Genomic DNA, 26,532 nt, shown 5'->3' on the forward strand with positions numbered 1-26,532 from the left:
ATATATCAAAATGAGGGGACTGCTGCTAACATAGTCATTACAAGGAAACTTACAAAATGACTATATTAGAAGGAAGTTCTCAAATAAATGACATGGTCCATCTTAAGAAAATAGGAAAGACAAATTAAATCCTATAGGCAACCCTGTTTACTTCATCGTCTCTCCTCTCACACCTTGGGAGCAGTCCTGCCGCAGGGGCAGTGTCAATTGGCAACCAATGAAAACTGTTTCTGTATAAGTCACCAAGAACACTGGGTAAGTCACAAAAGCCACATCCCTGGAATCCCAGATCTCCCTTCTCTCAACCCGTTTTCCTGCCTGCACAGCAAGAGCTCTGACTTGAGCCATCCAGAGTCTAAGGAAATCCACAAAATACTTAGATTATTTGTCCTGCAAGTGGTCTTGGCCACAGGAGGCAGCTCTGGAGGTCCTGAAAATGTCTGCACCTTCTCATTCTGTTCAGCCATAGTTGGGGAATATCCAAGCAGGTACCTCTTGCGGGGCATCCCTTCTAGCGTGCTGCAATCTCTCTAACCCCACGTTAATTACACTTTGTTCCCGTATCCATTATAGTTCCTGCCTGGCTCCTGTAGCTCTTCCAGCCAGTGACATCTACCTACCGAATTCTGACTCAGGCTCCTTGTCAGGTACCAGAGGCCAGTTTCCTCTTCATAGTGCCTGGGGACATGAGACATTCCATAGGAACCAGGGACCAAACTCAATCTGCTTCCAGATGCACTGGAGGTTGTCACAACTCCCTCTCCACAGTTACTTACGGACCCGGGCCACATGACAGGTCCCACAAAGCCCGTAAGTCTTTCCCAGAAGACCTCGGGCAGCAGCACAAATTAGGCCAAACCTGGAATGAGAGCTTTTCTCTGCCATCACACTGTCCTCTCTGAGACATGGAAAACTGGGGGCTCCCATAAACTTGATCCTTTCATGTTGGTAGAACACAACTGTGTCCTCAACACACCCCACACAATGAACAGAACCCTCAAGATTAAAAATGGCTGAAAGAACAAGCATTTTATTATTGTACAAACATGAGCAACGAGAGGCATGCCGTTCCAGGGCTGGATGACGTGAGACCGTAGACATCCACAGAGAGCATGACACGAGACCAAAAAGTCCATGAAGACAAACCTTTGCAAGCTTCCTGGAAAACCCATCTCGTGAGCCAACTCTTTCCACACCTAACCCAGACAAAAGGAAGGAAATGAGGCCCCTGATGGTCCGTGGAGGCCAAACATGACTGCAAGGGACTGTGGAGACAGCACAGAGGTCCGCCTGCCTGAGCATGCTGAAGTGACAGACACACACGGCGGAGCTTTGCCCGATGGTAACGGTAGGGCGGCTTTGCCACTGGCAAAGGGACTCAGCAGTTTACAATGTGCAACACAGCTCCCGAACGCACCTCACATACCAGGCGCTCCCAAGGAATCTCCCCAGCGTAGATGTGCACAAGTGTGAGCTACGACTTGTGAATGATGGCTCCCTCACAAAGCCTACTCTCAGAGCTTCACTCTGGGGAGAACGGTCAGGCTGAATGAGGAGACAGCACATTCGCTGTACAGCTGAGGCCTTTGTCCAGGGTAGACTTTCCCGTGCTGAAAACGGTTTAGTCTTTGGGTGAAGGCTGTCCCATGTCCGATGCACACACGATCCCTGCTGGGAATTCTCAAATGAACTATAAGTTGGGGCATTGACTAAAGGATCTCCCACATTTGCTGCAGTATTAAGGCTTCTCTCCTGTGTGAATCTTCTGATGGAGAACAAGCGTGTGTTTGCGGTTAAACTCTTTCCCACATCTGCCGCACACATAAGGCCGCTCTCCACTGTGAACTTTCCAGTGCCGGATCAGATTCGGCCTCTGGGTGAAGGCTTTCCCACACCTGCTGCACTCGTAAGGATTTTCTCCAGAGTGAACTTTCTGGTGCTGAACGAGTTTAGAGATGCAGCTAAAGGCTTTCCCACATCTGCTGCACTCATAATCACTGCTGTGAATTCTCCAGTGCACGTTAAGGTGAGAGCTCTGGCTAAAGGCCTTCCCACACTCACTGCACTCGTAAGGTCTCTCTCCAGTGTGAGTTCTCTGGTGCAGAAGGAGCGTGTGTTTGCGGCTGAACTCTTTCCCGCATGTGCTGCATACATAAGGCCTTGCTCCTGTGTGAACTTCTTGGTGTCTAATGAGGTTAGACTTACTACTGAAGAATTTTCCACAATTGCTGCACTGATAGAGTCTTTCGCCAGTGTGAACTCGCCTATGTTCAATGAGGCCAGAGATCTGTCTAAAAAATTTCCCACATTCGCGGCACTCATACGGCCTTTCTCCAGTGTGTATGGTCTCGTGTTTGAAAAGGTCACAGCTTTGGCTAAAGAGTTTCCCACACTGGCTGCACTCATAAGGCCTTTCTCCACTATGGATTCTCTGGTGCCGCGTAAGCGCGTCTTTGCGGGTGAACGCTTTCCCACATTCAGTGCACCTGTGATGCCTCTGTCCAGTGTGAAGGGCTCCGCCAAGCCCGGTGCTCTTGTAGGCCTTCGAAGGCATGCAGGGGACTTGGTGCTGAGGAAGGCCAGAGGGGGCTGGCAAGTCCATCCTACCCTCCGTGCACATGGAGGTCTTCTCTGGCACGTAGGGTCTGCAGCTTTTCACGGAGGCCCTGCCCTCACCTCTTCGGAAGGGCCTCTCTCCAGTGGGCTGCTTCTGGTGCTGATGGAGGCTGGCACTGAGCCACCATTGCTTCCAACGTGCCCCCCGTGCGGGCGGCTTCGGCCTGGCCTCTCCCTGCTGGCGTTCAGTCAGGTATAAGATTTCTTTCAACACTGAGCCAGAGCTGTCACACGGGCGGGTCTTCACACCTGCCTCAGGAGTCCTGACCCGTGACACTCCTTCTGAGGAGACAGAGGATGTATCATTATCCTCCACTGCGCACCAACAACCTGAAACCAGAGAAGCGTTGCTGACGCGCATGCTGGACTCTGCGGACGCGCAACCCCATCACAAATGAGCGTATGACGCATACAGGAACGCATCAGCAGGACCGTTTATAGGACAAGGGAGGTTGGGACAGGTTAAGAAATGGGCTGAAAACACAGAACTGGGTCTCTGAAGGTCACAGAATGACGGAAGCCCCCCGAAGACAAGGATATGGGCACAGAGTACGGCAAACGGCTTCCGGGAGGAATCTGGCTGCCGAGACAGGGGAGTGCTAGGCGGAAGGGCACGCACAGGCCCAGGAAGATCCACTTACAAGTGTATTGCTGGTGCTCGAGGATTATTTAAGGGTATGGGCCCATCTCCTGACACGTTGTGTCAACGCTGCAGAACAACGTGGACTGAGCAGTGGAGAAGACCGGGTGCAGGGCAAATGAGAGACGGCAAGGGGCTTCAAGTCAGATGGGAAATAAGCGACGACGTCAAGAACGGGGAAGGATGGGAATACTGTGTGGCCACCAGCCTTGAAACCAAGCACTGGTGTGCAAAATTAATTCTGCTGGCTTTGAACCCCGCCTTGATATCATGGCCCTCCCCCACATGCACTCACCAGGTCCAGGTCCCTTCGGAGCCTCTCTTTCTGTGGCTGGGGTCACATCCACCTGGTCAGGCACCCAGGGATCTTCCCTTGGCTTTGGTTGTGCGACTAAGCGTGATGTGGAGGGTGCAATTCCTGAGGGAGACACAGGACAGGTGAGCGGCCACTACCGGCCAGAGCAACTCATCCCATGATGCTCCACAAGTTCAAAAAAAAAAAATTATCACTAAAACAAAAACCTTGAAGGAAGGTTTTGCAGGCACAAAGGTCCTGCAAACTCCTGGTATAAGTAAGCCCCAGAAAATGTCACCTAGAAAAAGGGAGAGGAACTTCAGGCACAGAGGTACCATAGTTCTGGACAGATTCACCAGCCCAGAAAATGCCCAAGACAAAGGCATCCATGGGGCAAACCACGCGCTGTGACTCCCAAAGCCTTAGCTGTGTGGCTTCGGGATGGGGTCACTAAGAGGCGAGAACACTCCATACGGCTCAGACCTGGCACCCACAGCGCCTACTCCAGGAAGCCTGGCAGGGAAGCAGTGCCTGTGATCTGACCAGGGAAGGACACAGCGGTCCGTGGCGAAAAAGAGAAAGAAGATGGGATTGGTGTGCGGACCTTACCCAGTGAGGCTAAAAGTGCAAAGTTCTCGAGCATCACATCCTGATATAAAAGTCTCTGAGAATCATCAAGGAGCATCCATTCTTCCCACGAGAAGTACACAAACACGTCCTCAGAGATCACACAGCCCTGCAATGACATGGCCAGCAGGGTCCAGGAAAAGCCTCTTGACTGAGTATCCCCACTCTACCCACAACAATGTCAGGCTCAGCCACATCCCCATGTGCCTGCCAGTTCCTCTGGGGCACCCTAAATCATGCCTCCTAGACATAAACCTAGACTCACTGCTCTCACGGAAGCCCCCAGTAGCAGGGCTGCAGGACCATCAGTTGACACTCTCCCCTCTCGTGCACGTCACTTCTCAGACCACACCCCCACACACACCTTCAGTCACCTAGCACCACTCTTCTTGCCCACACCAGACTCCTCACATGTTGCCCTGCAACTAGCACAGAGAGAACGCTTGGCAGTACATTCGGGATCCCATCTTGCAACAAACCTCAAGTGGCCCCAATTGCCAAAGGAAAGCCCCCATTCCTGCTTTGAAGGCCTCTCAGTCTGGACCTTTCCTTCAATTTCAGGCACCCAGAACTCCATGCGTATTTCAGGTACCTGCAGCCTTCTTCCAATTCTCTGCTGCACGTTGTATTAGTTTCCTATAGCTGCTGTAACAAACCATTACCACATTGTGGCTTAACACAAATTCATCTTCTTACCACTCTAGAGACTATAAATCCAAAATAGCACTCACTAGGATAAAATCAGGACTGTGTTCCTTTGGGCAGTTCTACTGAAGAATGTTTCCTTAACTTTCCCAGTTTCTCAAGAGCTCATGCAATCCTTGACTCCTTGCCCTTTCCTCTGTCTTCAAAGCCAACATATGTTATCACTCTGACCTCTGTTTGTTTCCTCAAATCTTCTTTGACTCTATTCTTCTGTGATTACACTGGGCCCAATGGATAATCTCTCCATTTTAATATACTTAATTCAATCATATACACGAAGTCCCTTGTGATACGTGAGGTAACATATCCAGAAGTTCAAGGGATTAGAACATGGACATCTTTGGGAGGCATTATTTCATCAATTATACACATGCTTTTTCCTCAGTAGTCACAACTTCCTTATCTCCACCCAATCCTCTGAACATTAGTTTTACGACTGACTTCCCCAGTTCAGTTCATAGTGCAGCATGTTCACAATTTTGAGTCACCTCTAACTCCCTACCTTTCTTCTCACAATCCACTTCAAACAAAACAGGCCTTAGTAAAGTAACAAACAGAAAATACAATCTGGGGCACCTGGGTGGCTCAGTCAGTTAAGCATCTGACTTCAGCTCAGGTCATGATTTCATGGTTCGTAAGTTTGAGCCCCGTGTCGGGCACTGTGCTGACAGCTCGGAGCCTGGAGACCACTCCGGATTCTGTGTCTCCCTCTCTCTCTGCCCCTCCCCCACTCTTGCTCTGTCAATCTCTCTCTCTTGAAAATAAACATTAAGAAACACACACACACACAGACCTCCCTTAAAAAAAAACAAACTAGCCACCAGGAGGATGACTCTGGAAGTTCTGCTGTGACCAGAAGCACTGGCAGGAAAAGACCTCCTCTCCTGGCCCATCATTAGCTGGGAGCTGCCACCTCATGATGCAGAGCCTTCTGGGTATTGTAGTGACTACCACCCCACGGGGCTCGGACAGGAAGCCAGGGTGGTCAGAGGTGGAAGGCAAAGAAATCATTTATTGAGAGCCTACTGTGTGCTAAGTCTGCCAGTTGCTCCCAAGCCACAGCAGGTGTCCCATGTCCTAAGCATGAATGAACTGGCCCTGGCTATTCTGGGGGTTCAGGATTCGTAAATCCCAGCCTCACCCCTCCTAATTTGGGACACAAGGGGAACAGTTTCACCTCCAGGATGTGAAATGAAAAATGAAGACAAAACCTCCCTGGTAGACCTCTGTGCAGTTGTTTAAATGCTTCTCACACATAATGCTCCATTCATTAAAATGGCAGGAAAAAACAGTCTGTATATATTGGTGAAGTTATGTATAAAGCACTTAAAATGGTGCAAGGTGCACATTTAGTGCTGGACAATCCTCATCACCACCAATCTGGGCTCTCATATACCCATGTGGCTGAAGAGGGGTCCATGCTGCCCATTTGCAGACTTAAAGACCATATCTATCAAAATTCAAATACACATACCCCAGACCAACAAGTAGCCTTAACAGAAATGATTAAAATTTTTAAAGGACAGAACAGTGTGTACAACCTGTGACATTCAAAACTATTCTAAGAAAAAACAATCAAACATACAGAATGCTATACGTTTCTGCATGTTTTGGGTAGCTTGTTGCACTAAGGTTATGTTTTTCTCAGCAAGATGATTCAAGATTTACAATTTAAAAAATATTTTTCGGGGCGCCTGGGTGACTCAGTCGGTTAAGCATCCGACTTCGGCTCAGGTCATGATCTCATGGTTCGTGAATTCATGAGTTCGTGCCCCACATAGGGCTCTGTGCTGACGGGCTCAAAGCCTGGAGCCTGCTTCAGATTCTGTGTCTCCCTCTCTCTCTGCCCCTCCCCCACTCACGGCCTGTCTCTGTCTCTCTCAAAAACAAATAAACATTAAAAAAAAAAAGTTAAGGGGCGCCTGGGTGGCTCAGTCGGTTGGGCGTCCGACTTCGGCTCAGGTCACGATCTCGCGGTCCATGAGTTCGAGCCCCGCGTCGGGCTCTGGGCTAATGGCTCAGAGCCTGGAGCCTGCTTCCGATTCTGTGTCTCCCTCTCTCTCTGTCCCTCCCCCGTTCATGCTCTGTCTCTCTCTGTCTCAAAAATAAATAAAACGTTAAAAAAAATTTTTTTAAAAAGTTAAAAAAATGTTTTTCCTCAGGACTGAATTGTAGCTTAGGGTGGACATCATTTCAAATTTTGTAGCACATTTCTTCTGTATCTTCTGTTCAAATTCACAAACTTTGAACTTGAATTACAACCAATCACACAGTGTTTAGGTTCCAATTGGCAATGGAATCTGCCAGATGGCATCTAACTTCAGGGCCTCAGCTCTAGAGGAAAGCTAACCTGGGTTTGCAGTAAGTAACTCCATTATTGATTATGATTCCTTGAGCATGGCCTCACCTCTCCAAGCCTCCATTTCCTCATTTCTGAAGTGGAGAAATACTAGTATACAAAACATATGGTGATTGGAACTATTTATTACCTGGGGAATTACATGCTATCCTCTGGTCATTCTCCCAACAGCACTTCAGACCCTTCCCACCGGAGGAAAGAAAGTGACTCCTGACCATCCACATCTTCTTAACCTGCACCCTTGATTCGGAGGGTTCCAGGTGCTCATCTCCTGTCCCCAACCACCCTCAGGTAAACTGGGTCTCACATGGATCTGTGTATTCAGTAGAAGCTCACACTGAATTCCTGACTCATACCCACCAGGTTCAGTGTCCCAACAGGACAACGTCCCTTGATGCTGAAGACCAAACAGGGTACTGTACACTTCTAGGGAGAAAAAGTGAAGCCAATGAATTCTATGGAAAATGTCATACCATTTATTTAGGACACCTTTAATTTCTCTCAGCAGAAGAGTTTTGTAGGTTTCAACAACCAAGTTTTCAGCAATATTCAAATAACTTTGTGGCTTTCAAAAAAATATTTAAAAATGAATGTAATGTGGGGCGCCTGAATGGCTCAGTCAGGGTTAAGGATCCAACATGGGCTCAGGTCATGATCTCGCTGTTTGTGGGTTCAGCCCCACATCGGCCTCTGTGCTGACAGTTCAGAGCCTGGAGCCTGCTTTGGATTCTGTGTCTCCCACTCTCTCTGCCCCTCCCCTGCTCACACTCAGTCTCTCCCTCTCCCCAAAATAAATAAACATTAAAAAAATTTTTGTTAATGAATGTAATGAAGTAACTTAAACATATTATTCTGATTCCTAAGAATTTTATTATTTGATGCTATAGAATTGACCTGTAACAATTTCATCATTCAATTTTTGTGTTCTATGCATTGTTGACATATAGACTATAGTTCACTTACATCTGTCTACGCTTCATATGTGTATTCATACATATATGTAAAGGGAGAGAACCTGTACACAGCACTTTACATTTACTTATGCCAGTGAATTTTTTGTACCAATTGATATGATAATTTTTCCTTAACCTGTTTAATATGTTAGATAACATAATGTTTTGCTAATATTAAAGCAGTCTGGCATCACTGGAACACATCTCTCTTGGTTATGGTGTATAGTACATTTTATACATTGCTGAACTTTGTTAATATAGTCTTAATGTTATTTGTATCTATATTCATGAGGTTAGTTCTAGTATACTTTTCAGATGACTTAGAATTCTCTTTATATTCTATTATGTGTTCTGTAAGACAGTTGTATTTGGTATTAATTTCTAAACTAAAATGTGTTTGTATACTTTTCACATGCCTGATAGCCACTTGGGTACCCACTTCTACTGACCGCTCATAATTTGGGCATTTAGACTGGAGTCTTATTTCTTGCTCTGATTAATGCTATTTCTTTGTATGGACTATGCATTGATCCCTTCACAATTTTAGACATTGGAGATATCCTCTCTTGATTTTCTTGTTTCCAGTATAATTAACATACAGTGTTATATTAATTTCAGGTGGACAATATATTGATTCAACAATCCTACGTGTTATTCAGTGCTCATCATGATAAGTGTACTCTTATTCCCCTTCATCTTTTCCACTCGTCTCCGACCCACCTCCCTTCTGGTAACCACCAGTTTGTTCTCTACATTTAAAAATCTTGTTGGGGCGACTGGGTGGTTCAGTCAGTTGAGCATCCGACTTTGGCTCAGGTCGTGATCTTGCGGTCTGTGAGTTCGAGCCCTGCCTCGGGCTCTCTGCTGACAGGGCCTGGAGCCTGTTTCAGATTCTGTGTCTCCCTCTCTCTGCCCCTCCCCCGGTCATGCTCTGTCTCTCTCTCTCTGTCAAAAAAATAAACATTAAAAAAAATAATAATAATAAAGTAAATAAAAATCTTGTTTTGTTTCATTTTTTCCTTGTTCATCTACTTTCTTTCTTAAATTTCACATACAAGTGAAATCATAGGATATCTGTCTTTCTCTGACCAATTTTCACTTAGCATTACACGCTCTAGGTCCATCCACATTATTGCATGTGGTAAGATTTCATCTTTTTTTATCGCTGAAAAATATTGCTTTGGATATACATACCATCTTGCCAGCTTGCATTCCCACCAAAAGTGCACAAGGGATCCTTTTTTTCCATATCCTCACCAATACTTGTTGTTTCTTGTGTTTTTTATTTTAGCCATTCCAACAGGTGTAAGGTTCATTGTGTGTGTGTGTGTGTGTGTGTGTGTGTGTCTAATTTACTTATTTTTAAGAAAGCAGGAGAGCAAGCAATGGAGGGGCAGAGAGAGTGAAAGAGAGAATCCCAAGCAGGCTCTGCACTGCCATGTGGGGCTCGAACTCAATGAACTGTGAGATCATGACCTGAGCCAAAATCAAGAGTCAGACGCTCAACCAGATGAGCCACCAAGGCACCCCTCATTGTGGTTTTGATTTTCATTTCCCTGATAAGTGATATTGAGCATCTTTTGACAGGTCTGTTGGCCATTGGGATGCTGCCTTTGGAGAATTATCTGTTCACGTCTTCTGCCCGTTTTTGAACTAAATTCTTTGGGTATTTTTGGTGTTGAGTTGTAGAAGTTCTGTATATATTTTAGATACTAACACTTTATCAGACATATCATTTGCAAATACTTTCTCCCATTCAGTAGGGGTGGTCTTTTTGTTTTGTTATTTCATTTGCTCTGCAGAAACTTTTCTTTGGATGTAGTCACAATATTTTATTTTTGCTTTTGTTTCCCTTGATTAGAGACATATCTAGAAAAATGTTGCTATGGTCATAGACAGAAATTACTGTCTCTGCTCTCTTCTAGGATTTTTATAGTTTCAGGTCTTCCATTAAGGTTTTTCATCCATTTTATTTTTGTGTATGATGTAAGAAAGTGATCCAGTTTCCTGGTTTTGCATGTAGCTGCCCAGTTTTCCCAACACCACTTATTAAAGAGACTATCTTTCTCACTGGATATTTTTGCTTCTTTTGTTGAAGATCAATTGACCATATAATGGTGGGTTTACTTCTGAGCTCTCTGTTCTGTTCCACTGATCTATGTGTCTGTTTTCTTTTTTTTTTTTCAACGTTTATTTTTTTATTTTTTTTGGGACAGAGAGAGACAGAGCATGAACGGGGGAGGGGCAGAGAGAGAGGGAGACACAGAATCGGAAACAGACTCCAGGCTCTGAGCCATCAGCCCAGAGCCTGATGCGGGGCTCGAACTCACGGACCGCGAGATCGTGGCCTGGCTGAAGTCGGACGCTCAACCGACTGCGCCACCCAGGCGCCCCTACGTGTCTGTTTTCTGTCATTACTATATTGTTTTGATTACTAGAGCTTTGTAGTATATCTTGAAAATTGGATTGTAATACCTCCAGTTTTGTTCTTTCTCAGGATAGCTTTGGCTATTTGGAGTCTTTTGTAGTTCCATACATATTTTAGGATTATTTGTTCTAGTTCTGTGAAAAATGCTGTTGGTATTTTAATAGGGATTGCATTAAATGTGTAGTTTGCTTAAGTAATATGGACATTTTAACAATATTTGCTCTCCCAATTCATGAGCATGGAATATCTTTCCATTTGTTTCAGTTATCTTCACTTTCTTTCATCAATGTTTCATAGTTTTCATAGTACAGTCTTTCACCTCTTTGGTTAAGTTTATCCCTAGGCATTTTATTATTTTTGGTGCAATTATAAATGGGATTGTTTTCTTAATTTCTCTTTCTGCTAATTCATTATTAGTGAATAAAAATGTAACTGAGGGGCCCTTGGGTGGCCCAGTTGGTTAAGCACCAGATTCCTGATCTTCACTCAGGTCATGATCTCATGGTTTGCGAGTTCAAGTCCGTCAGGCTATGCACTGACAGTGTGGAACCTACGTGGGATTCTGTCTCTCCCTCTCTCTGTTTCTTCCTCTCTTGCACTCATGCTCTCAAAATAAATAAATAAACTTTAAAAAAAGTAAATAAAAGTGTAACTGACTTTTTTAAATGTTTATTTATTTTGAGAGTCAGAGACAGTGCAAGTGGGGGAGGGGCAGAGAGAGAGGGAGACAGAGAATTCCAAGCAGGCTCCGCACTGTGAGTGCAACCCCAATGTGGGGCTCAAACCCATGAAAACAAGACATCATGATCTGAGCAGAAACCAAGAGTTGGCTGCTTAACTAACTGTACCACCTAGACTCACCAAAATGCAACTAATTTGTATCCTGTGACCTTACCGAATTCATTTATCAATTTTAGAATTTTCTGGTGGAGTATTTCAGGTTTTCTATATAAAGTATTATGTCATCTGCAAATAGTGAAAGTTTTACTTCTTCTTCCTTACCAATTTGGATTCCTTTCATTTCCTTTTGTTGTCTGATTGTTATGGTTAGGACTTCCAGTACTATGTTGAATAAAAGTGGTGACAGTGATGTCCTTGTCTATCTCTTGATCTTAGGGAGAAAGCTCTGTTTTTCACCATTGAGCATGAGGGTAGCTGTGGTTCTTCATATATGGCCTTTATCAAGTTGAAGTATATTTCCTCTAAACCTACTTTGTTGAGAGTTTTATCATAAATGGATGTTGTATGGGCCACATGACTGGCTCAGTTGGAAGAACATGTGACTCTTGATCTTGGGGTCAGGAGTTCAAGCCCCACATTTGGTGTAGAGATCACTTAAATAAATTAGAAAAACTTTTAAAAAATGAATGGATATTGTATTTTGACAAAAGCTTTCTCTATATCTAGTCAAGTGATCATGTGGTTTTTATTCTTTCTCTTGGTGAGGTAATGTACCACATTGATTGATTTGTGAATACTGAACTCACCCTTGTATTCCAGGAATAAATCCCACTTGATTGTAGTGAATTATTTTTGTAATGTTTGGTTTGATTCCATTTGTCAGTATTTTGTTGAAAATTTTTACATCTATGTTCATCAGATATTGGCCTGTAGTTCTCCCTCTCTCTCTCGCTCTCTCTCTCTCTCTCTTTTTTTTTTTTTGGTAGTGTCTTCATCTGGTTTTGGTGCCAGGATAACACTAGCCTTGTAAAATGAATCTGGAAGTTTTCCTTCCTCTATTTTTTGGAATAGTTTGAGAAGAATAAGTATGAACTCTTCTTTCAATGTTTGGTAGGATTCACCTGTGAAGCCATCTGGTCCTGGCCTTTCCTTGGTTGGGAGATTTTTGATTACTCATTCAATTGCATTGCTAGTAATAAGTCTGTTTAAATTTTCTACTTCTTCCTGATTTAGTTTTAGGAGGTTATAAGATCCTAGTAATTTATCTATTTCCTCTAGGTTGTCCTATTTGTTGGCATATAATGTTTCATAATATTCCTACAATCCTTTGTATTTGTGGTGTTGGTTATTTCTCCTCTTTCATTTCTGCTTCTGTTGGAGTCTTCTATTTTTAATTAAAAAAAATTTTTAATGCTTATTTATTTTTGAGAGACAGAGAGACACAGCATGAGCAGGACAGGAGCAGAGGGAGAGGGAGACACAGAATCTGAAGCAGGCTCGAGGCTCTGGGCTGTCAGCACAGAGATCGACACACGGCTTGCACTCTGAGCCACCCAGGCACCCCCCTATTTTTAATTTTTATTAATTTTTGATGAGTGTGGCTAAAGGTTTATCAGTATTGTTGATCTTTCCAAAGAACCACCTTTTAGTTTCATTGATCTGTTCTATAATGTTTTAAGTTTCTATTTTATTTCTGCTCTAATCTTTATTTTTTCTTTCCTTCTACTGGTTTGGGGTTCTGTTTGTTCTTCTTTTTCTAGCTCCAGCACAGAGCCCGATGTGCGGCTCAATCCTACAACTATGAGATCAAGACCTGAGCTGAATCAAGAGTTGGACACTTAACTGGGCCACCAAGGTGCCCTGGAGCAATCTTTTATACATATCTATTGAATCTATTGAATCAAGTTAGCTGAGATGTTGTTTTCCATATCCTTACTGTTTTTGTGTGTATTCTATTAATTATTAAAATAATTTTGGGGGACACTTGGCTAGCTCAGTTGGTAGACCGCTGATCTTGGGGTCATGAGTTCAAGCCTCATATTGGGTGCAGAGATAACTTTAAAAAATAAAATAAATAAAAATATTTTAAAAGAATTTTTGAAGGTCTGTTCTTATGTACGTTAGCATTCTTGTATTTGCTTGATTAAATTACTTGTTTGATACTGTAAAATATCCCTATGTTATCTTTGGTAATATTACTTTCCAGGAAGTTTACCACTTTTTTAAATTTTTAATATTTTTTGAACTTCACCATTTCTTATATTAATCACTCCAACCTTCTTATTAGTATTCATGTCTTATTTCACTCCATTCCTTTTAGCTTATCTCTGTTTCAGTAATGAGGGATCTTTTATAACAGACTGTATGGAGTTTTCCCATGCATTTAATACAATCTGACATGAGGCACCTGAGTGGCTCAGTTGGTTGAGCGTCTGACTTCTGCTGAGGTCATGATCTCACGGTTGGTGAGTTTGAGCCTGCATCAGGCTCCTCCCTGACAGCACAGAGCCTGCTTGGGATTCTCTCTTCCTCTCTTTGCCCCTCCCCAACTTGTGCTTTCTCTCTCTGTCTCAAAATAAATAAAATGAACTTAAAGAAAAAACACACTTTTTAAAAAAATGTTTTTTATTTATTTTTCAGACAGAGAGAGAGAGAGAGAGAGAGAGAGGGAGAGACAGCGCCAAGTGGGGAAGGGGCAGAGAGAGAGGGAGACTCAAAATCTGAAACAGGCTCCAGGATCTGAGCTGTTAGCAGAGAGCATGATGTGGGGCTTGAACTTGTGAACCACAAGATCACGACCTGAGCAGAAGTCGGAGGCTTAACTGACTGAGCCACCCAGGTGCACCTAAAACAAAACAAAACAAAACAAAACTTTTAAAAATAAACACACTTAAGGGGTGCCTGGCTGGCTCCTTCAGTGAAGTGCACAACTTTTGATCTCGGGGTTGTAAATTCAAGCCCTACGTTGGGTGTAGAGATAACTTTAAAATCTTAAGGGGCGCCTTGGTGGCTCAGTCGGTTGGGCTGCCGACTTCGGCTCAGGTCATGATCTCGCGGTCGGTGAGTTCTAGCCCCGCGTCGGGCTCTGTGCTGACAGCTCAGAGCCTGGAGCCTGCTTCATATTCTGTGTCTCCCTCTCTCTGACCCTCCCCTGTTCATGCTCTGTCTCTCCCTGTCTCAAAAATAAATAAACGTTAAAAAAAAAAATAAATAAAATCTTAAAAAATACAATACAATACAATACAATACAATACAATAACATACTTAAGACTTCAACCCCTAATTCTGATCTCCAGGCCTTGACCTAGCCCAGATCACCATCCTCACCCTGTGGACATCTCCAACCCAGCCCATTCTCCCACAACCCCAAAGCTTCCATCCCCAAACCCCATGTGACACCTCCAAACTGACACATCTCACAATCAACCATGTCCAAAATTCAACTTCTGATCTCCTTGAAACCTTCCTACTTTGACTTATTGATTTCCATTTTCAAGACGTCCGTGAAAAACAATAGAACAGCAAAAATTAAAAAGTTAGTTTTTCACTCCTTACTCTCAATCACTGCCACTTCTGCTGCAGCAGTAAATAGTGTTGGTTCTAACCTTAAAATCTATCCAGAATCCGACCACTTCTTCCCTTTCCTCTGGCACTACTCTGGTTCACCCATCGTTAAAACACTTTTGGGAGCCCGGTACACTACGTACTTACTGGTCTCCAGGAATTCATATTCCCCGCCCGCCCTAATCTAATCTAATCTAATTTTTGCTCCGCTCAAAAAATGTGGCTACTTTTGAAGCCCGACCCCCCACCCACCACCACCAAGTCCTTCTACTCAAAATCTGATGGCTCCCAGAGTCCTCACAATGAGCGCAACTTCTCACCCAAGGCGTGAGCCCTCACACTCTGCATACTGCAGACGTAAGACCCCAGACTCCGGTTTTCCTCCGTCTCAGTCCCACCCAGGCCCTGCACCAACCGGCCCCTCCCCTACAGCCAGCTCCCGCACCCCGTCACGCCGGCGCTCAGACACTGGGCCCCAGCCCGCGAGCGCCTCCCCGGCCCGGACACCGGGACCCGGGCCGCAGGGACGCGACCAGGCGCCCCGCGCTCGGGCCTGGAGGGTCTGGGTGGGGGAGGGCGGGGAGGGCCCGGGGGTCGCGCGTTTACCTGAGCCGGGTACCTGGGCGCAGCCGCCGCCATCGGACTCTGTGGGCGGGGCGGGAGACGCCGGCTCTAGGTCGGGGACGCAAACACAGCTGTCCCAAGTCTCACCCCAGCGGCAGGGCCACGGTGGGCGTCGCCAACGCCGAGCCTCGGATTTGTCTCCACGAAACGAGGACAACGCCTCCGCCTCCGGCCTAACCAAGCATTCAAAGGCCCCTGCTTGTGTAGATCCTAACAAAAAGTGAGAAAATGCCGATTGCAAGGAGGATGCCAGGCCCGCCCAGTCGCCTTTCTCACGCACGAAAACGCAGCTCTCCCGGGCCTTCATTGGACGTGCGGCGAGTAGGCTTCTGGGTAATGTAGTTTCCCATGAGCCTTAGGTCCAGACAAATGGTCCTGGGCTGAGGTTCCTGGCAAAAGCAAAGGGCCACAGCGAAGGGCGTGGTAAATGGTACCCACTCTCTTCGAGGAAGGGGCACGACCCGGATTCCGTGGAGTGTACTCCGGACCGATTACAGAAATGTTTGTAGACGTTATTTCAGATGTTCCCCAAAGCCACAGAACCAAAAGGACACAACACCACACCGTATCTCTCTGTCCACTCATATGTGGGAGCTAATAAGTATCACCCGGCTGCTTTTTAAATACATACACAACGAAGCTTTAGGATCAGTTTTGTGAACTTCAGTTCTGGTCAGGGACAAGAGAGAAAAGACCAGACAGGGCCACTGAGTGGAAGGGAAAAAAGGGATGTTGAGCAGCTGTGAAGCCAGTGGACAGATGTCCTCAGGAAAGTTTTCTCCAGCTTGTATAATCAATTGGTGATTGTACCAGCCCAGCAAGGGACATTTTTTTCCAGATAATATTTTTTACTCTATATCCTAAGATACATAGAATTGCTTTTAAGATCTGAGACCTGTCGAAAAGGAATGCAACCATTTCAAGGTCATTTCCTGCTTGGACAGGGTCTGTCATTGTCAAATGTTTGAGACACCATGAGGTGTCTCACATATCCTCCTGTGAAGTAATCGCTATTTCACGTGATATTTGGGGGTAGGTTTCTGAACAGGGAGTTGAGATTATGGCTGAAAAAATTTCTGAGTACTGAAGTATGAGAAACAAAGGAATGGAACTGAGCACATGTCTGTATTGAAATCCTGACCACAGTCAAAGCTTTGTCTACAAGTTTTGATTCTTTTTTTCTCTCCTGGAAACATGGAACAGTTGAAGGGAGAGAGAAAGAGGATATTTAGAGGACGTTAGAATGGTAAAAATCAATAGCAAAACTATGTTGTCATGGTAATTCATTCTTCTCGCGTATATTTTCAATGAACAACTGCCCTGTCTTAATTAGTGGGGTTTCAAGGAGTTGTGTATATATAGGAAATATCCTACCTTCAGAGATCTTTGTCCTGCATTCTTCATTGACACTGTCAGGATGCCTAAAGTGTTTTATGTTCAGCTGTTTTCAATACACCACCAAAAATCAGCAGTTAGGGCTATTTTCCCAGCACAGTAATAGACACTTAACTCATTTAAATGACAACACTAGTTGAAAATCATATCTCTAAAAATAAAGATCAAGACAATTCCTGGGGCTCCTGGCTGGCTCAGTCCATAGAGCATGTGACTCTTGATTTCAGGTTGTGAATTCAAGCCCTATGTTGGATGTAGAGCTTACTTAAAAAACAGAAAACAATGAGACAATTTTTTTATTTTTGTCCTGCAGGATAGGCTACGGGAAGATCAACAGATGGCATTTGGAATTTAAAATGTTATTTTTCAGGTCACTTGGGTGGCAGAGTGGGTTAAGCGTCTGACTCTTGATCTCAGCTCAGGTCATGAACTAACAGTTTATGAGTTTGAGCCTCACATTAGGCTCTGCTCTGATAGCGTGGAGCCTGCTTGGGAATCTGTCTCTCCTTCTCTCTGCCCTTCCCCAACTTGTGCACACTCTCTCTCTCTTTCTCTCTCTCTCTCCCAAAAGAAATAAATAAACTTTAAAAATTGTTTTGAATTTTATTTTTCAAATTCAAGAAAAAAAAAAGAGTGTCCTTTTAACAAAATCCTGAACAACTAACCACGGTTCATTTGAGTTAACTGTCCCTCAATACACGTGGTTCTGAAAATCAGCCCATTGGAGTCAGTCTTGTTCCAGTACCACACTTCTAAAAGCTGGACAGTATCATTATTAAACTTCTGAAAATCAATCAATCAGTGATAAATTCCAGTCTGGAAAGACAGCCAACACTGGGACAGTCCCAGGCCCCTACCTAACAGCCAATCAGCAAGTACCTTACTCCAATGGCCATGTTTCTGACAATAACCTTCTGAACAGTAGAGGTACTCCAGTGCCTGTGATAACAGAGCCAAAAGTCTGTCCAACCCTAAACACTCCCATTTCTGAAAGCCCAGCATGTGCTAAATACCAAACTTCCTAATACCTATATAAAACTATAAAGCCCCAACTTTTCTTGTGGAGACTGTGCCTTATAAATACAGCTTCCTGGCACCTGGGTGGCTCAGTCAGTTAAGTGTCTGACTTTGGCTCAGGTCATGATCTCACAGTCCGTGGGTTCGAGCCCTGCATTGGGCTCTGTGCTGACAGCTCAGAGCCTGGAGCCTGTTTCAGATTCTGTGTCTCCCTCTGTCTCTGCCCCCCACTGACTCGTTCTCTCTTTCTCTCTCTCTCTCTCTCTCTCAAAAATAAATAAAAACATTTAAAAAGATAAGAATAAAAAATAAATACAGCTTCCTGTTACAAGCAAATAGGAAGTTTACCCTTTTTTGCATTAAGATATTTCTTATTGCTGCTGTAGCAAATTTAGTGGTTTAAAACACCAGAAATTTATTATCTTACAGTTCTGGAAGCCAGGAGTCCGAAATGAATCTTCTGAACCTAAATCAAAGTGTGAGCACAGTGGTTCCAGGGGAGATGCTTTTCTTTGCCTTTTCTAGTTTCTGCTGGCTGTCCACCTTCCTTGCAGTGGAGTAAACTACCTTCCTCATCACATTGTCTTCTCTTCTTCTGTAGTCAAATCTCCCTCTGTCCCCACCTTTGTCGGTATGTTTAGCGCTCACCCACATTAATCCATCCCAGACAATCGCCCAATCCCAAAACTCTTATCTTAGTCACATCTGGAAAAAAAAAAATCACATCTGCAAAATTTCTTTTGCCATATAGGGGAGCCTTATTCAACCTACCACAGATATCAAATTCACTATTAGTTGAAACTGTGTAAAACTTCCAAAGGTTCAACTTGCATTTACACTTGTGGCTACAGTAGTCCTAATAGTAGCTGTTAAATATATTGTCTGTGCAATGGGATATGCAATGGGTACAATATTAATTTCAGGTGGATAAGGTTTTATAGTACAAGAAGAATCACAGCTCTTGAAAGGTCATGGAAGAAATTCCCTTTGTGAAACATACAAAGCAGATTTTGTCAAAGGAGATATAAAAAGCATCATCATAAAGATACATCAAAATAAACTACATTAAAATGAAAGGCTTCTGTTAATTATAAAATATTATAAAATGGAAATGAAATGCACTATTCAGAAGATATTTGAAAGTTCTATAATTGTTTATCATGTAGTATCAAGATTTAATGTCAGTAATATCTCAAATTTTTTAAAAACTCACTTAAAATGTTTTGAAAGTCCTACAAAATAGGGGCACCTAGTTGGCTCGGTCGGTTGAGTATCCGACTCTGTTTTGGCTCAGGTCATAATCTCATGGTTTGTGTGTTCAAGCCCTGTGTCTGGCTCCTTGCTGACAGGGCAGAGCCTGCTTGGGATTCTCTCTCTCTTTCCTTCTCTCTCTGCCTCTCCCTCTCTCCCTGTCCCTCCCTGTCTCACTCTTCTGTCACTGTCTCTAGCGAGTAATAATAAACTTAAAAGTCCTACAAGAGGCCCCTGGGTGGCTCAGTTGGTTGAATGCCCGACTTCGGCTCAGGTAATGATATCACAGTTTGAGTTCGAGCCCCACGTCGGGCTCTGTGCTGACAGCTCAGAGCCTAGAGCCTGCTTTGGATTCTGTGTCTCCCTCTCTCTGCTCCTCCCCTGCTCATGCTCTGTCTCTCTCTCTCTCTCAAAAGTGAATAAACATAAAAAACAATTTTCTTTTTTAGTCCTACAAAACTTTCTTTGTAATCAAGAAAATGGAAACTGATGGGGTGCCTGGGTGGCTCAGTCGGTTAAGCTTCCAACTTTGGCTCAGGTCATGATCTCACGGTCCATGAGTTGGAGCCCCGCGTTGGGCTCTGCTGACAGCTCAGAGCCTGGAGCTGCTTCGGATTCTGTGTCTCTCTCTCTCTCTGTCCCTCCCCTGCTCACTCTCTGTCTCTCAAAAATGAATAAATGTTAAAAAAAATTTTTAAAAAATGCAAACTGAAACGAAACTTATTAGCATGGCAAAACCAGTAAGCTGACATTGCCAAGTGCCATAATATGGTAGAAATGAGTGAATCTTATAAACTACTATTCGGTGAATGGTATGGTAAAATCATTTTGGAGAAGAATCTGGCACAAAAAAATATACTTAACACTGTGCAACTTGTGAAAAACAAGTCTTTGAATATACGCAATGACAGATATGTGTTTACATACACCTGAAAACATGGCAAAAATGGTGATAGTAGCCATGTGTTTTATGCCAGTCTCAGCCTGTCAATAACCAATATAATGTCTGGAATGACCCTTGTGATTCTTATTATGATTGTAAAACACCCTCAGTGATAACCATCAGGAAACTTTGAAAGAGACAAGATTACTTACAGGCCCTGAAAAGCACATGGCACACTTGGGGCCACAGAGCAAGTTTGCTGTAGGGAGAGAGAAATGGGGGGGGGGGGCGGGGGGAGGCAAAGAGGGGGAGCAGAGAGAATGGGCCTGGGGTTCTGTTTTTATTGAATTGGAAGATGGGGACCTAGAGTCTTATGGGCACCTAGAGTCTAATGGTGAAATTAGAACAAGAAGGGGAATTTAGGGGCCCATGGCTGGCTCATTTGGTAGAGCATGAAACTCTTTATCTCAGGGTGGTGAGTTCAAGCCCCATGTTGGGTGTGGAGACTACTTTAAAAAAATTTTTTTTAATCCAGGTGAGTGTTGTTGATGTTCTTCAACCTTTTGTATTTCAGTAAGATGTTTGTTTTAAATTTTTAAATAGGAGAAAGCTTCTGACAGGACTGCTATTGATTTTTAACTTTCATTATATGTAGGAATACCTATAATTTCTTGTTAATTATAACTTTTCATGTGATTTTAAAAGGATTCTCAGCTTTCATATGTCAACTTTCAGTATGAATATGTACTTCCTCAATTACTGTAATATAATTCCTAATGTTCCTAATCTTATACCATCAAAAATGCCTGATAGATCATTTCATTTATAAGTCTTTCCAATGTCTGTAAAGTACAAGTTCTCTTTCATTATAATTACAGTAGCATTTTCACACTAAAAAAAAAAATGCCAGTAACTTATAGTCATGATTCAATTTTCCCACTTTTTCAAAAAGTTGTTTTTTATAATTGATATTTTTAAAATCATAAACAATATACTCACATTTTATGTTTATATTAGAATCTTCTCTTTTACTTCAAAAGTTTGTACTACATTCTTGTGTTATATTTGCCATATGTATGATGGTATAACTAGGTCATTTGTCTGGCATTAAGTTCCCACGTTCTCTAATGTAATTGCATCTCTTTAATGTCCTTGATGCAGGCTGGGTGGGCCCAAGGACCCAGAAGATATCCTACAGGAGCAGTCAAGAGACTCCTTGGCTTCCTGTAGAATAGAAATTAATCACTAGCCAGGATGAAATGAGAGCAGAGTTTATTAAAGACATAGAATGCAGATACAGAGCATCTGGGAGATTCAGAAGAGGAGAGGGAGTCTTGTTTTTTGTGGGAATGAGGATTTTTTTGAGGACAGTGGTCTGGTGTATGTGTCCTCTCAAGCATCCAGGAATTGGTCAAAACAGCATCCAGGAAGTGATCAGAAATCACTTATGCCCTGGAGCCTGGGATCTCCGTGTCATGGTATCTGGAGTCAGTGGTCTTAGAAAACACATAATGACCCCACCCAGTCACTTCTTTGGAACTCAAAAGTAATCATGAACTTCTTGTCCTTGTCTGAGGAGGACATACATTATAAGTACTATAAGGCATGTGCAGGGTGGGGGTGCAAGTCCTAGCAAGAACAGAAGCAGGAAAAGGAGCAAAAAGCAGTCCTTTATGGGGTCCCTTCAGTTCCCCTGTCTCATCATCACATTGCTTCCAAATAATGTACAATTAGAACCACAGGCATAAATCCAACCCAGATTAACTTTGGCCACAGGCAGGGCTCCATAGGCAGGGCTGGGACTTCTGACTTTAATGACGAACAGATGCTCTGAAGTCTTGAGTGTCTCTGTTTTGCGATGTTAACTTTGCACGGTGAGTGCAACTGTTACTAGGTTTCTTCATCCACTATCAGGTTTGCTTACTGGACTGTTATCTATTGTGCCAGTTGTTGTTAGAAGTATTTTGGCAAAAGTAATTGCCTGATGATCTTGGTTAAATCCATTATTTCATGACCTGTCAAGGCATGTCTGTATTCTACCTAATTTTATCAGGACTTATACATTTATGACCTAAAAATCATCTATAAAGACATTTTCTTCATTTTCGACTTTTTTACCCTTAAGTGCAGTCTATATATCAAAGCGAGAAAAGTGCCTGATATCTTCTCTTTCTCTAGCCATTTTCATAATGTCCCTTGGACAGGGGCCCGCCATTGCCCAGTGCCCCTCGCCATGGATGTAAGACTTTTCTCCTGGAATCTGGTGAATTCCTAATCTCAGCCATGGACAGGGCAAAATACATTTCCCAGAAAGCCACGCGTCGACGACGGCGTCGCTGAGCCTGTGAAGGTAACAGGAGTTTCCTTTTGAGCACAAAGGGGCGTGGCGGTTATTTTGGTTCCTCCTGTTCCAGTTGCGTCTACGCAGGGTCGAGACGGTGATGGAACCGAGGAGTCGCTGGAGGAGGCGCTCCGCGCCGGGGCGGGATAGTGGCCTCCCGACCGGGTGTTCAGTCCACCCACAGAGTCCGTTGGCGGCGGCCCGCCCGGGTACCCGGCTCAGGTAAACGCGCTGCCCTCGGGCCCTCCTCCCAGCCAGACTCTGAAGGCCCGAGCGCGGGGCGTCTGGTCGCGTCCCTGTCCCCAACCCCATGGGTCCGGGCCAGGGAGGCGCTCGTCGGCGGGGACCCCATGTCTGAGCGCCGGCGTGACGGGCTGCGGGAGTGTGCTGCAGGTGAGGGGCCGGCTTGTGCATTACCCGAAAATCGCCTGGCAGGGGGTGTAGAATGCCTCTATGCCAGGTTCACGGTTTAGGTATATTTGTCCACCTGCTTCTTGTTGGTGATGGCTGGGCCTAGTAATCAGTCCTCCCATAAGTAGACAACAGCACCAGTAGTGCCAAGGGCCTAGCTTCTTCTCTGAGTTGGGGAAATTGGGAGGAGGATGGGCATAGGATAGACATATGGGAGAATGGACTGGTTTCAGTTTTCCCAATCATGACAGGTCAGTGTGACTTTCCAGGATGTGGCCGTGTACTTCTCCTGGGAAGAATCGGGTCTCCTTGCTAAGGCTCAGAGACGCCTGTACCATGATGTGATGCTGGAGAACGTGGCACTTGTGATCTCACTTGGTAAGGTCCCTAAACATACCCCTTACCCTTTATCCATTGTCAAGTCAGCCCTTTTCACATCAGGACCCTGGGCACTGCCTCCTTCCCTAGTTCCCTGAATAGGTGCTGTGGTTGGTAGGGCTGGGATATGAACACTGTCCTCTCCTTCCTTGAGTAGACCCAACACCTCTTCCTTCTAGTCTCACAGGGATGATTCAGAATCAGGAAACTTGCAGTCATCAATTCCATCTTGCTTGCCTCTCCATCACCAGGTGAATTTTCCAGATCCAAGCCACCCTAGGTTCTACTTCGTTCCTCTAGTTAACATTTCTTCATTCTTGTGCCAGAAATTGCCATCACTGACTTGGTAATTACTTATGTGGACCATGGGCTATTCTTGCAAGTTCTTTTTGTAATATTTAGTTTTGCTACTTGTGCTCTATAATGTACTGCATTATTTTTGGCCAGTGAGGGCTGCTTATCTGGCCCGACTTTACTTGAGTATTTGAATCATCTAGGTTCTGTGTAGTTGCTCGTCAAGGAGGTGTGGGGGAAAGGTTCACAGGATGGAAAGGAATCTAACTGCTGCAAGATGAACTCGAACACAGCCTGGTCCAAAGAAACGGCACCTGGGGGAGGGGAAAGCATGGCATCAGGGCTGTGTACAAAGCATACCAGAGACCTGTTTGCTTGCTTTGGGCAGAAGCACCCATACCTCATTTTGGCCTGTCTTTACCCATTCTTCACACTTAGCCACCTTGTCAACTCTACTACTTGTCACTTCTGCTCTTACTCCTCACCTCTCGGGGATAATCCTCACCTGTCTGGACTCCACATCTCAACGCCTTTTCACTGTGGTCCATCTGCAGTCTTGTACAACATTGGCCTCTGTGTCATAAGCTATGCACATTCTCAGTCTTTGAACAATAGCAGCTCTGTTGCAGTTGGATTTTCACGGGCCTGGACACCACATTCCATGTAGCACTCATGTGTCACCAGCAGGCAAGGTCCTGCTGAAAGTTGTTTGTAGAGGAATAGGCTGTAGACATTGCCTGTTCTCTTTGTGTCACCCCGTGATTTTGTCCTTCACTTTGTAAGGCCTCCCGCATTCTGTCGTCTTCAGTTGGCCAGTACTGCTAATCAGCCTCATCCTCAACCTGAACTCAACCACTTTCTCCTACTGTTAATCCTATGGACTCATTCTTGGGTTTGTCAGACATACATTTGTAATAATGCCATCTCCCTGCACAAGGTCAACATGTACTTCACCAGCGTTTCTCTGCTTTCAGGTGGTTGGTATGGAGCAGAGGATGAGGAAGGACCTTCTGAGCAGCATATTTCAGATCAAGGGGGTTCACAGATCAGGCCTGTCAAGGCAGGTCTGTCTCCTCAGAAGGCCCACCCTTGTGAGATATGTGGCTTGATCTTGAATGACATTTTTCACTTGGCTGAGTACCAGGGAACACATCACAGGCAGAAATTATGCATATATGCAGCATGTGAGGAACTATTTTATTTCAGAGCAAACCTTTATCAGCACAAAAAGCAGATATTGGAGAGAAACTATTGAGAAGCAATGTAAGGAGAGCCTTATTTGTGAACAACTGCAAATTCTGTGTGTCAGGGAAGCCCTTCACCTTCAGGGAGGCTGGGAAGGACTTCCTGGATGACTCAGGATTTTATCAACAGGCCACACACACCAGAGAGAAGTCAGATAGTGGAATCAAGTGTGAGGATGCCTCTACAAAGGAAAATACTCATTACAACAGGGAAGACCACAAAAACTTTAAGCTGCAAATGCACATTTGTTTAGTGCCAGACAGCCGTCCTGGAGAAAGATGTTATATTTGCAATGAATGCATGAAATCCTTTAGCCAAGTCTCCTACCTCATTAGACATCAGAGAGTTCACACTGGAGAAAGGTCTTATGAGTGTAGTGAATGTGGGAGATCTTTTAGCCAAACTCTAATCTCATTCAACATCAGAGAATTCACACTGAAGTAAGACATTATGAGTGCTATGAATGCAGGAAATCTTTTCACCAAAGCTCTGCACTCCTTCAACATAGGAGAGTTCATACTGCCGAAAGGCCTTAGGAATGTAGTGAATGTGGGAAATCCTTTAGATATGTGTCCAGCCTCATTACACATCAGAGAGTTCACACTGGAGAAAGGCCTTATGAGTGCAGTGAAAGTGGGAAATCCTTGAAGAAAAGCTCTGCACTCCTTCAACATTAGAGAGTTCACAGTGGAGAGAGGCCTTATGAATGCAGCAAATGTGGGAAATCATTTTGCCAAAACATTGTGCTCCATCAACACCAGAGGGTTCACACTACAGAAAAACCTTATTGGTGCAATGAATATGAGAAATCATTTAGACATATACCCAGCCTCATTACACATCAGAAAGTTGACTGGAGAAAGGCCCTATGAGTGCAGTGAGTGTGGGAAATCTTTTGAGAAAAGCTCTTTTTCCTTTACCATCTGAGAGTTCACACTGGGAAAAGGCCTTATGAATGCAGCGAATGTGGGAAATCATTTCATCAAAATTTTGTGTTCCTTCAACATCAGAGGATTCACACTGGAGAAAAGCCTTATCAGTGCAGTGAATGTGAGAAATCCTTTAGTCAAAGCTCTACCCTAACCACACATCAGAAAATTCACACTGGAAAATAACCTTATAGGTTGAGGAATGTGTGCAATTCTATACCTACGGTTTCAAGCTCCTAAAATACCAAAATGCATACACTGGAGAAAGACTTTATGAGTGCATTGTATGTGGGAAATCCCCTACTAAAAACGCCAGCCTCGGGGCACCTGGGTGGCTCAGTTGGTTAAGCATCTGACTTTGGCTCCTCATGATCTCCCAGTTTGTGGGTTTGAGCCCTGCATTGGGCTCTGTGCTGACAGCTCAGAGCCTGGAGCTGCTTTGGATTCTGTGTCTCCCTCGCTCTCTGCCCCTCCCCCACTTGTGCTCTGTCTCTCTCTCTCTCTCTCTTTCAAAAATAAACATTAAAAATAAATAAATAAAATACATAAAAAATAAAAATTCCAGCCTCATGAAACATAGGGGAGTTCACACCACATCAAGGTCTTACAAATGCAATGAATGTGAGAAAGCCAGAAGCCCAAGGCCTTTACTCTCTGCATACCACAAATTTCACATGGGTGAAAACACCTTTAATGTGCAAGCAAGTACAATTTTTTGTTCCATATATCAAAACTTGGGGCTATCCCTAATGACGGTGCCCCAAGTTGAAGTTAACCTCATCCAAACACAAAAATCCCAGGTATGTTGGAGCTGCATTGCACTTTTTAACCTGCCCATGGCCTTTCCAGATTTATGCCACTGGTGGTTTCTGCGGAAAAAGCCATTTCACTTCTAC

The 26,532-nt window shown here is 44.2% G+C and overlaps 1 protein-coding gene and 1 pseudogene across 1 annotated transcript; one reads left to right on the top strand and one right to left on the bottom strand.

The window, feature by feature from the left end:
• Positions 1 to 345: 345 nt before the first annotated feature.
• On the bottom strand, positions 346 to 4,685 carry ZNF671 (zinc finger protein 671). The gene is made up of 3 exons (XM_032591261.1): positions 4,161 to 4,685; positions 3,552 to 3,674; positions 346 to 2,946 (listed from the first exon to the last, which is right to left on the bottom strand). Exons 1-3 carry the CDS (start codon positions 4,297 to 4,299, stop codon positions 1,739 to 1,741), a joined length of 1,470 nt encoding a protein of 489 aa, XP_032447152.1. The 5' UTR covers positions 4,300 to 4,685; the 3' UTR covers positions 346 to 1,738.
• Positions 4,686 to 15,720: 11,035 nt separating this feature from the next.
• On the top strand, positions 15,721 to 25,998 carry LOC115502224 (annotated as a pseudogene).
• Positions 25,999 to 26,532: the final 534 nt, after the last annotated feature.

This window comes from Lynx canadensis, chromosome E2 (assembly GCF_007474595.2).
Source record: "Lynx canadensis isolate LIC74 chromosome E2, mLynCan4.pri.v2, whole genome shotgun sequence".
Classification (NCBI taxonomy): Eukaryota; Metazoa; Chordata; class Mammalia; order Carnivora; family Felidae; genus Lynx; species Lynx canadensis.